This window comes from Euprymna scolopes, chromosome 4, assembly GCF_053919585.1.
Source record: "Euprymna scolopes isolate OS-2025 chromosome 4, ASM5391958v1, whole genome shotgun sequence".
Classification (NCBI taxonomy): Eukaryota; Metazoa; Mollusca; class Cephalopoda; order Sepiida; family Sepiolidae; genus Euprymna; species Euprymna scolopes.
This window is the reverse complement of record NC_136485.1, coordinates 144,563,315-144,575,471: the sequence shown is the minus strand read 5'-3', so window position 1 is coordinate 144,575,471 and position 12,157 is coordinate 144,563,315. Positions and strand designations below refer to the sequence as shown.

The 12,157-nt window shown below is 34.0% G+C and overlaps 1 protein-coding gene across 3 annotated transcripts in view; it reads right to left on the bottom strand.

The window, feature by feature from the left end:
• Positions 1 to 6,168: 6,168 nt before the first annotated feature.
• LOC145269631 (neuronal acetylcholine receptor subunit alpha-7-like) overlaps positions 6,169 to 12,157 on the bottom strand; it is a 96,720-nt gene continuing 90,731 nt past the window's right edge. For all 3 annotated transcript variants that reach the window (XM_080125358.1, XM_080125351.1, XM_080125363.1), the window contains 2 exons: positions 11,804 to 11,982; positions 6,169 to 7,490 (listed from right to left, as the gene is read on the bottom strand). In XM_080125358.1, coding sequence (XP_079981484.1) covers positions 7,209 to 7,490; positions 11,804 to 11,982 — 461 coding nt within the window. In that variant the 3' untranslated portion in view covers positions 6,169 to 7,208. The remainder of the gene's footprint in view (positions 7,491 to 11,803; positions 11,983 to 12,157) is intronic.

The following is a 12,157-nucleotide window of genomic DNA, read 5'->3' as shown; positions in this document are numbered from 1 at the left end:
CTCAACCCCGTACCGCGAACGAGGACAAGGACGTGAAAAAAAGACGTGACGTCTTTGCTGTTGCGCTCATCGCCAAACAGGATGTGACGTAGGTTTAAATTAACGCTAGTCAATCGAAAAGAGGGGATGACTTTGGAAAATATCGGCGAAAAAAGCGACCCCTCCCTGTAAGAAAAGTGCCAGTTGAGAGTGAAGGAATTAAAATTTTTACCCAACTTTTCGATATTTGTCGTCCGAAATGTCGCGCTTAAAAACGATACCTATCTCGTGAAAATCCGTCGCTTTTGTCAAAAGTTTAAGGCATACATACATACATACATACATACATACATTTAAACAGACAGGTGAAATTTATAGATTTATTATTTTCAATATTATTTGCAAACATTAATTTCCATTTAAAATTTCGTTGTCAAATTGTTCAGTAAACTCTTGATAAATTGCAGCATTCTTTAGCGTTGAATTTAATGCAATATTAATTTTAAAAAATCGATTTTATGTTTACATTTTTGCAATTAAAGTTAATTCCAAATCACACACTTGCGTGATATATGAGCACATATTTGAATAAATAGATATTATTTATTTTATACATGGTAGTATATATATATATATATATATATATATATATATATATATATATATATATATATATATATATATATATATATATATATATATATATATATATTACTATGTATTACGTCTTCCCAGCTGAGTAATTTAGGTGCATTTATAGCATTCACGGTTATTTCATACCCGGCCAATGCCCCGTTAAATGAGCTTGTTTTTCTTATATTCTACTCTTGTGTCGCATCTTTATCCAATTCGAAGTAAGCAATCCGGGCATTGTAAGAAATGTGTTTTATTTCTTGCGTTTCCGTTTATTTTTTTTGTTTTACTAATGAACCATCGCTTATCTAGACTCATGGGCGTGTTAAAAATAAGGAATACCGTGTTTGTCTTACATGGACAGAGGGGCCAACAAGTTGAGAATCGCAGATGATAATCTAATCTGGAAATCATTTGGTTATTCGAGACAACGACTAAACAAGAAGGTGATACTATTGGACTTGAAAACCATGAAGCAGCTCAAAAGTAGTTCCTTGATATTGTTTTCCACAGATGGGTAGTTCTTGTAAAAAATCTCTATTCATACAAGTTCCGTACAGCAATTGTGAAAGAACGCTTCATCAATTTCATCCGGTTCCTATGTACTTGCCTCCCCACGAAGGCAGAGTTAGAAACAAAGGTCAGTGTTTAATGTATAGTAAATCCAGCTCTCCCAAATGCGGCACTCTGGATCGGAACACAATAAAAATTGTCTCAGTCGTGAAGGATTTCTCCCTCGTGGTGCGAAATTCTCACGTAGGAGACGTATGTTTTTGCTAAATTGTAGGTAACATCTTTTCAGAATTTTTTCTAACTTAGCTTACTCAAAATGACTTTGGTGTGTTGTTTGTTTATTTGTTATGTGTATAGGTATAAAAGTTTCTGTAAAGTTGTTATCTACAATTTAGCAAGACAGTTGTTGCTCACGTGAGAATTTCGCACCACGAGGGAGAAATCCTTCACGACTGAGACAATTTTTATTTTTGTTCCGATACAAAGTGCCCCTTTTGGGGGAGCTGGAATTTCACCACATTAAAAATCTACCTTGTGTCTAACTTTGCCCCCGTGGGGACCTTAGTAAATAGGAATATCTAACTATCTATCTATCTATCTATCTATCTATATATATATATATATATATATATATATATATACATATATATATACATATATATATACATATATATATATATATATATATATGTTGAATATGAAAACTAGTGGCTACTTTTCATATTCAACATATTCATATTGCTCTGTCTAAACATTGAGCACTCTTTGATAGACACATTGTGTTTTTTGTTTTGTTTAAATAACTAAACAATACTACCAATTATATATATATATACATATATATATACATACATATATATATATATATATATAAAGAGAGAGAGAGACAGAGTGGGTGAGTGAGGGGGATATTGGATCATTATTGGTCAAGACTCAAAGATTCTACAAGGTTAAACGGTAAGTTATGATCAGTAGAAAGATGAGGAACATTACGGGAGTATTCACATTGATCAATTTTATGAGCTGTTAATCAGTTGTTTTATAACTAGAGTGTATAGAGGATTTGAAGCCGAGAAATGATCCTGCGGCCATATGTTCCACAGACTAGAGAATATTGTAAAGAAGTACTTTCAACTGAAGTCCGGCCTGAAAAGGGTATATTGACGGGGAAACAAACGTTTTTCTTTGTCATATTAAATATAAAATAAATGTGACTTTCAGTGAAAATGGTATAACAACGGTACGTTCAATATAAATCAAATTTACAAAACTCACTATATCTGTGTATCTGTTTGTCTCTATTCTTTCAACGTTTGTCTACTCGGAGATTCAAGATCGTAGTATCGCAAATCGGGTCACATGGTTGCATTTTTGTGGACTTTTCTATTTTTTGGATTTAAGCCGTTAAATAACAGCTAAGGGGCCAGAATTGATAGATTTTGAACTTGGCAAATTGACAAAGCCTATTATTTGATTGCATATGAAAATATACATGTATACGTTAAAGTCGGTTCATATTTAACAAAGTGATGACACCCAAGTCATATTTTTCCAATATTTTATGATATATAATAATCGATAGATAATTAGTTCCATAAAAATCTCAAGAAACCTGCATAAATTAAAATATCATCGTTAAACGTATTTTACAACTGGAGAACGCCGGGCAGCAGCCAGTAATAATATACAATCCATTTTTTGTGTTTTATTACAGGGTGCCTGGAGTTGGTTCATCGAATATGATATTTTGTCTATGCATATTTCTTATTATATTATTATAGGGTTAATTCTTGACTGAATAGTATATTGTCCATTAGTATCCATAGCCTTGAGCCCCTGGAAGAGCATAGGCCATCAACAACTTTGTAGATGCTTTTGTAGCAAAGAATTCTTTTTCCGGGTGAAGGTGCTGGCCTCACGTCAAACCTTTCCAGAAGGTACATACACTGCCTATACGGGCTGCGTTATCTTCGGCATAATATGGGCCCGTTACCTGAGCAGACAGAACTTAAATCGCAACAGTCGACAATTGGCAAATGGTATCTTTGTTTATTCAATGTTTTTTTTTTGTAATACGAGGGGCGTGCAATTTTGCTTGTGCAATGATTTATACGGGTTATGTGGCAAATTACAGTTCTGAACTAATTGTGCTTTCTGTTTTATACGTGTTTGAACTGAGTCAAGTGTGAAATCGAGCCTGTTAAATGTCGAGCAGTGATCCGGTTTTTGTATTTGAAAGGACGCAGACCACAGGAGACTTTTGATGAAATGAAAGAAACTGATGGTGACAATGCTCCATCATATGACCTTGTAAAACGCTGACATCGTGAATTCAAACATGGCCGGAACTGTGCAAACAGCTCCCAGACCTGGTCGCCCCCCTTCTGCCATTGATGAGGCATCTATCCGTCAAGTTTAGGCTGCCATTTTGGAAGATCGTCGCATTACTATTCGCCACATAGTCCAAGATGTCAAGATTAGTACAGGGTCTGTGGAAACTATCATTCATGACCAATTGCATATGCATAAGGTGTCTCCCAGATGGATTCCCATGTTGCTCACATCATTCCAGAAGCGAGAAAGCGTCGACTGCTCGAGGATGAATTTGGAGAAGTGCCAAGAAGATGAGTCAAAGTTTTTCAAAAGACTGATTACATAGGATGAAACCTGGGTCCATCACTATGATCCAGAGGCCAAAGCCAAGTACATGCAGTGAAAGCACTTGGACTCACTACCTCCAAAGAAGGCAAGGGTGCAGCCCTCCGCTGGCAAAGTCATGCTCACAGTCTTCTGAAACCAGGACGGAGTAGTGATGACAGATTTCCTGGCAAAGGGTACCACAATTACAGTAGTCTATTATGCTTCACTTTTGAGGAAATTAAGGGAAGCTATCAAAATCAAGAGGCTGGGCAAGATCAGCAAAGGTACCCTCCTCCTGCAGGACAACGTTCCGGTCCAAAACTCGCATGTCGCCAGATCAGAAGCACGGGTGTGTGGTTATTAAATCCTCCCCCATCCTTCCTACGCTTGACCTTGCACCCTCTTACTTTCACCTCTTCCCAGCCATGAAGTTGTTTTTGAAAGGAAAGCGTTTCCTAAATGATGCAGCCTTGATTTCTGAAGTCACGTCGTGGTTGGAGGACCAACCTGAGGTGTTATACAAAAACGGTCTTCAGAGCTGCATCAAACTATGGGAGAAATGCATAACACTGGGCGGTTCCTAGGTAGAGAAAGACTAATAAATGTGCTCTACTCCTATGGGAAGTGCGTCAGGGGCATTACTTATTGCACGCCCCTCGTAAATTAGGTGAACGTACAGAATTTTTACCAAACTTTCCGCTTTCCATATAAGAATCGATTTCAAAATGATAATGTTATTATTTCAGCACGATCCTTGAACTGCACTTTTTTTATTGGAATCACCATATGATTACTGTTTCCGATTATGATTTGCTTTTTCTTTTTTAATTTTAACATGCTAGCACATCAAACATTGGCCATCGCTTTCATTTTTTTCGTATGAAACTGGTTTAGTATTTACCTATCACTATATTACTATTTTATGCATAATAGATTACGATTACAGATTCGCTTAATAAAGGCTCCCTTATTTCTAATCGTTAATTTGAATAATTGAATAATAGTAAAAAACACGAAGTTTTCGTTTCACACCTACTCTATTGGCAGGCGTTTCCGCAATAGAAAGTATAAAGTTTTCGTTCGGCACATTTCAGCGGTTTACATAACTTATCAGGAACATGCCGACGCCAGCGCTGTTTGTATTCTGCATAAATACCGCACTTAAAACTCTCTAATTTTGTGTGAATAACTCTGTACACTTATGAAATTTTAAACGAGAAAAATGAAAGGAAAATAAAGAAATAAATCATTTCAGTTTAAAATCTACTATTTTTCGTTTCGTTCAGAATACATAAAGATAAACGCCGATCTCTAACAATATGTTGCTCTTAAGTGGGAATGAAATAAATGACGATAAAGTTTGTGGCATTCTGAATTAATACAATTTGTGGAAATCACGGGCAAAATAAAGTTGTGACTGTGTATGTAAGAGATCTCTATCATAAAATATGAAGGATAAAAAAATAGCACTCAATCATTCAACTAGCTAAAAGTCCATACATGACGTAAAAATTTGTGTCTCAACACGATTAACAACGACATGAATTATACTTGGACAGAAAACACATATTCAAATCTGCCTCCTTTTTAGTTCACAAGCTGATTTACTCCCTTTTGTTAAACTTAATTCCATGTGATCTTATCGTGTTACATCTAATGTAAATCTTAGGATGAAGTATAAAGATAAAACAGCATCCTGATAAAGATTCAACTGCATCCAATTACACAAAGATGTATAATCTTTTTCACATTCTAGCTCATGCCAGACTTGTGAAAAGCATCTATGTTTCTTCAAGAAAACAATGGTCAATATTGTTGTAGCGTAGGAAACATCAGCGGTCGGCATATCTCCAAAACAACTGTACATTTCTAAGAGTTGTAGAAGGCGTCCTTAGTCGTTTCGTCTGTAACACTATTAAAATGCTGACATTCGGGCATTTCTGTAATTGTGGAAGGACGCCTCCTGGGTTGATTTCCAGATTTGAGAAAACACACAGCTATTTAGATATCTCATAGTCAAACCTCAATTTTAATTCCAGCCGCTCCAGAACCAGATCTGAAGCGGGATGCGCCTTAACTTCCCAAGATGGATCATTAGAGAGAAGTATTTTCTTTTGCATTTGCCGAAGAATCACGATTTGGGTTTCAGTTGGTGTTGGCTATGCGACAAAGTACTGGCCACAAGGTCGGAAAGTTTCGTTCTCCATTTGACCGAAAACGTTGCGATGGCTATTAAAATCAATTATTTTCAAGACCTCACCTGCTCAACAACGATATACAATGAAAACCTTTTCGAAAGTACAGATTTCGTCTCTTACAACGATATCAGAAATGACGCGGGTTAAAACTATAATAAGCATCTTAGGCAGAGGGTGTACAGCTAGTCAGTAATAAGAAAAGACATTTTCCTTTAAAGACAAAGTTTATTTAAATATTCGACCTTTGTAGTTCCGATTAAGCCTTTCGAATTATAGCTCCGATTTCAAGCAAACTCTGCAGATTTGAATCGAACCAACCATCAATAGAAAAAAGTCGAAAGCGAAACGTCAGCTCGTTGAACACACAGAGCGTTCAAATTGCCGAGATTCTTTTTCGTCATCATGCCCACTTACTTTATAATGTCGATAGCCATTTTTCTGAATGTTATCTTTACAAATTTATTTATTTTTAAAGCAAGGTAAGAAGCGTAAGAAATGCATTTGTTGTAGTCTACGAGGGGCGATCCAAAAGTAAGGCCTTTTGTTTTCCATTCCGTCTAAATGCATCGGAGGAGACTGAAAGTTACAGTATTATACTGATTGAACTGATACATTCATGGCCTAAAAGTTTCACCTCGCTGTTTTAGACACTAAGAAACAACCCATGTCATGGATGTGCATCAGAAGCAGAGATGCGTCATTGAATTCCACTATGTAGAACAAATTGAACCGATCAACATTCTACGGCTACTATTGCACGTTCACGCATCCGATGCAGTAGGTGCCAGCACAGTTAGGATATAGCTTCGTAGATTTCAGAGTGGCGACAGGGATATGAATGACGAAGCGCGCTCCGAACTTACGACACAGGCATCGTTCATCATTGGCATAAAGTATATCGAGGATGTATGTGACTATGTAGAAAAAATATATTCTGGAGAACACAAAAGGCCGCTCGTTTTAACGGCCCCACTCAGATCTTTGTAGCTCTTCAACTTAATTTTAGTTAAAAATAGGAGGCATTACTTTTGGGACGACCCTCGTATAGTTGGTTCTATTTTAGTTTTCCTTTTTATATGTGAATCTAAGTTCGGTTTAATTTGAATAGACATAATTAACAGTTGTTAATTTGCTCCGAATGGATTATTCATATCTTAAAATAAATGCAAGTTTATAAAAAAAAAAGAGAAAGTATACGTTGATTACAGAGTAATGATGAATTACGGATTTTAAAACTTTAGGACTTTAGGACAGATTCATGACCATAAACGACAGAGTTAAAAATAAAATCAGTGCCAATATCATGAAAAATCGATTGACATAATTTTCGAATGTGGTTAATTCTGCTTTCAATTCTTCAGCTTTCCGTTTCGCAGAAAAAGACTTTTCCATTTCATATAAAAGGTCCATTAACAAATACTCCTTTTGAATGGGAAGGTCTGGTTTTCGCTGCTTTTCCCTTGCATTTGTCTGCGAGCACTCTTCGTGTGTGTTCACTTCGCCAGTTGTCATATGATTAGACGAGATCTATTTAAATAAAAAGGCACAAGAGTAATTAATAGCATCCGTAGAAATTACGGTAGAAATCATAAGTAGCAATATGATATTTTCAGTTACTTGTCTATAAAGAAAATCGTGGCCATTTTAGCGATTTGCTGAATGACGACCGCATTTTCTTATAAAATTTCGAACTAAACCAGCATAATCTTAAAATAAAATGTGTAGCAAAATCAATTTTAATGAACTATTAAGACAGACGAAGTGAATTGCATTTTATTACATGATTTATATTAGTGGCCTAGCAGAGACAGAGGAAACAGCCGAAGCAGCAAAACCGACAAATGTAGGGGAGACAACCGAAGCAGCAAAACCGACAATTGTAGGAGAGACAACTAAAGCAGAAAACCGAAGCTACCTGCCAGGACACTATATATAAAATGTAGGCAAATTTGGGTATATTTCATATGTTTGAAAATATAAATACTTTTTAGCAATTGCCATAAAATTTTAACCATAAAATAATATTATAATTTTCCAAAAACCGGCAAATTTTCATTTTCCCATAGAACTAAAGATATGAGCATTTCAATAGGCTACGAGCATAGATATATCCATATCTAGATACACCCCCATTTTTGGCAATTTATAAGTTTAAAATCTCTGCGATTAGTGATCAGAATTGAACAAATAGAAGCTTGTTGGAAAGCTTATGAGCCGAATTGTGAATTGGTTATGTAACATTTGCCCTATTGTCGCATGTTATTGTTTTAAAAAGTGGGGATAACTTTTCTATATTAATTTAACCTAAAATGAGCACCCACTTCCTGGCCATAATTGGGCGGGGGGCTCTGTTATTTTGTAAGAGTGATGTTTATTGTGACCTGGTAGACCAACACAAAACCTACCTTAAAAAGTTGTTTTCTGTAGGTTATCGGGTGTGCTGAAAACATATATCGCATTTAAATTTTCCCAAATAAGTATTTTTCTGTGTATTAATAATAAAATGTAATTGCCTAATACCCGGAAAAATACTTATTTGTGGAAATTTTGAATGCAATATTCTTTTTCAGCACAACGGAAAACCTATTAAAAAGTTTATTTAAGGTAGGTTTTGTGCTGGTCTACCAGGCCACAATTACCAAATAAACACAACCCCTTAAAAAATAACTGACGCCTCCCCCCACCAAAATAGTGGCTATGAAGTGGGTGTTCATTTAACGTTATAATGATATAGAAAAGTAATCTCCCACTTTTGAAAACAATATTTTTTTCATATCGTGAAAACTACTCCTTTCCTGAGATTTTAACGGTTATCCTTGTTTCCGGCACCATAGAAAATCTTTAGTAATGGTTATTTTAAAAGAAGGTTTCGTGAGTGGAAACATACTGCACCTTTACCAATATTTAAATCATTGTCATTTGTTCTGAGTCTAAGATTGCGAAGCGTACCTTTATAGATAATTACAATTATATATATATGTATATATATATATATATATATATATATATATAATTATTTTAGAACATTTAAGGTTTACGTCACTAAACAGTTGAACACTATTAAAATAAATATATCGGTCATTTGGCCTGCGTGCAAGATCGTGAAACTTTAGTCGCCTGATCACTGTACACTGTTCTTGTATGAATGCGTTTATTAATGTTTAATTTCTATATGAATTGACGATAGCCGTGTAGTTTGTTTTGTCTAATTGAGACAGGGATAGCATCGTTTTTTGGTTCGATCCCGTGACACTGGGAGAATCATAATTTCCTGCACAAATGATTTCGGAAAGATAAAAAACTAGTATAATTAAAATAATTATTTTAATTATATATATATATATATATATATATATATATATATATATATATATATATATATATATAAAGATAGATAGATAGATAGATAGATAGATATAGATATATTTATATAAAATGGGTTAAGAAATTCCAACGTTTCCACCTCTTGGAAACATTTCAAATGAACTACGAAAATGCTATTTTTACATCTCCAACACATTTTGAAAATAATTTCTGAAGAGGAAGCTTCACAGAACGTCGGAAACGCGTTAAAAACGATTTCAATAATTTAAAATACATTATTACAATGATCTAAACATGATTCCCAATGAAAAACCAAGACAGGGAGTAATAAAATAATGTTAAAAAATACACATTGTTGGTGACTAACTCCCTTATTTTAATATAAATATAAATATATATATATATATATATATATATATATATATATATATATATATATATATATACGTACTTTTTTGTTGTGGATTTTTTTTTCTTTGAAAAGTGGTAGGACCCCGGAACACGCATATATCTGCTTTTCTACGTACACGCGTGTTTCGGAGTCCTACCCCTTTTCAAAAAAAAAAGGCACAATAAAAACTACGTATATATATATATATATATATATATATATATATATATATATATATATGTATGCATATATATATATATATATAACTTAGAGACAAGAAAATATGAACATATTGCTCTGGCTGTTTCGTAAAATACGTATTTCATAATTGATAATATGGAGTGAATTAGTTTAAATGTTTACTATTGAGGCAACAAGCAGAGCAAATTATTTATTTCTAAAACGTGTTCGTATCTCGGTTATTATAAAAGCTTTCCGTCAGCGTGGTTATTTGCTGCGGCATCTTTTAAATGATACAGTTTACACAAATCAATCAATGTGCCAAGATTTCTCATCTATTTCTCTAGAATATATATTCTATAATTTATCATAATAAAGTCATGTGTTAAGAGTTACTCAGTAGGATACAAAAAGTTATGAAATAATCAATATTTTGTAAGCATATTCATAATAATGGAAACCAATAAATATTATAGTGTACATAGGTTATTTATTATTTTTAGTCTTATTTTCAGTAAAAAAGTATAAATTCATTTTACATATAGAACCAATAATGTAATTCTGGAACATCATAAACACATAAAACACAAGTAAACAATAACCTAAACAACAATTAAATTTTTAAAATCCCATTTTATCATTTTTATGTTTATTTTACACTAAACCAATTGCTAGTCTTTTATACGTTATCCTAATTGTCATACCATGTTCTCGACTAAATTAAACCAAAGACACCCATCTATAAACATTCAATATAAAACTGTTTTCCTACAACCACTGTCAATAGATTCCCTTTCAGTCTCTCGCATCCTTTTTCCACCTTTCTGTTAAACTTCTATAAACAACGTTTCATTCTTAGAACTAACCGTCTCTATGACAGCGCTGTAGGCTGCTTTCAAGATCATTACAACATGGTCATTTTACAAATCAAGTGTGAACAAATTCTCATTGAACCGTCCCTTCAGATAATCAAATTCTGACCACTTACCATTCAATTCGCAATCATCATGATGTTAATTCACCTCGATCTTCCATTATCCTTGAGTGGCATTTATGGCTTAATAAGTCGTGACACCTTTGTTTAAAAATGTTACAGGATTTCAGGCAAGTCAATATTTGCTCGATCATTATATATCGACAACTTTATATGTTTTAGACATGATTGGTTTGTAGATTTTTTTAATTAAATTGGCGTATGTTTTGTAAACAGATATTATGTAAAAAATACTTCTGTTTAACTCATAAATGACACCTTGCACTCTAGGTCAGAGAATCACTAATATAATTCGTAACTAAGAGGTAACTACATGAAATTATACCACCTGACTATCAGCTCGACAGTTGTCTTCTGCCGAGGCTGTGTTTGTAAATTGCCGTCGGCTCATCTCGATCTACTCCGAGCCATGATCTGCCTTCTACTGTGCCAATCTCGCAACTCTCTTCAAATCTAACTATTGTCAACCGTCGGAACCCAAGATTTCCCCCTAATTGTTTCCAGACGTCGAAAAATGTCGCAAGAACAACAGCTGCATCTAAAACTAACTTTAAAATATATTAATCAATTGTTTGTTCCCGCCCATCCTCACGCCTTTATTCACAATCCCATTTATGCTTTTATTTGTGTTCCTTTGTGATCAACGTTCTATCCATTGTCTTGCTGATGTTTTGTCATGTTTTTTTACCTTTATCAACTACTTTCTAACACTTGCAAATTTATACATCGATATTATCACAACTCTATGAAGCACAAGGATGTCAAATTGGGGCCTCACTACCGGATGAATATCAATGATTTTTGTATAATAAACCTCATATGGGATTAAGTATCCCATCTATTAATATTATAGGTTACAACTATATTTTGTGTAAATAAGATATGTAACGGGCTCATATTCTATAAATTCTATTTATATTAGCATGAACATGATACGTAAGAAAAACTCACATGTGAGACATCATATTTGGCTTTGTTAACGATATTTATGGAATTCTTTTTGGTCTTCAAATACCGAATGAAGCGAACCACTTTTGAGTCATCTGATTTCACATGATGAATGTTGAGTACGATGATACACAGAGTACAGCATAAACCGACAAACAGCATATTCCCCAAAAAGAAATAACCTGCAAAATAGAAACCATTGATTTCGCAATAAAATTACAGTTCATCCTGTTCTCAGGTTTAACGTAATAAATATATATTACACCAACATAATCTTTAAATTCAACTTTTTATTTAAAAGTTCACTCGTTCAAATAGAAATATTTGGAAACTAATAATCTTCCGACAAAATATGGA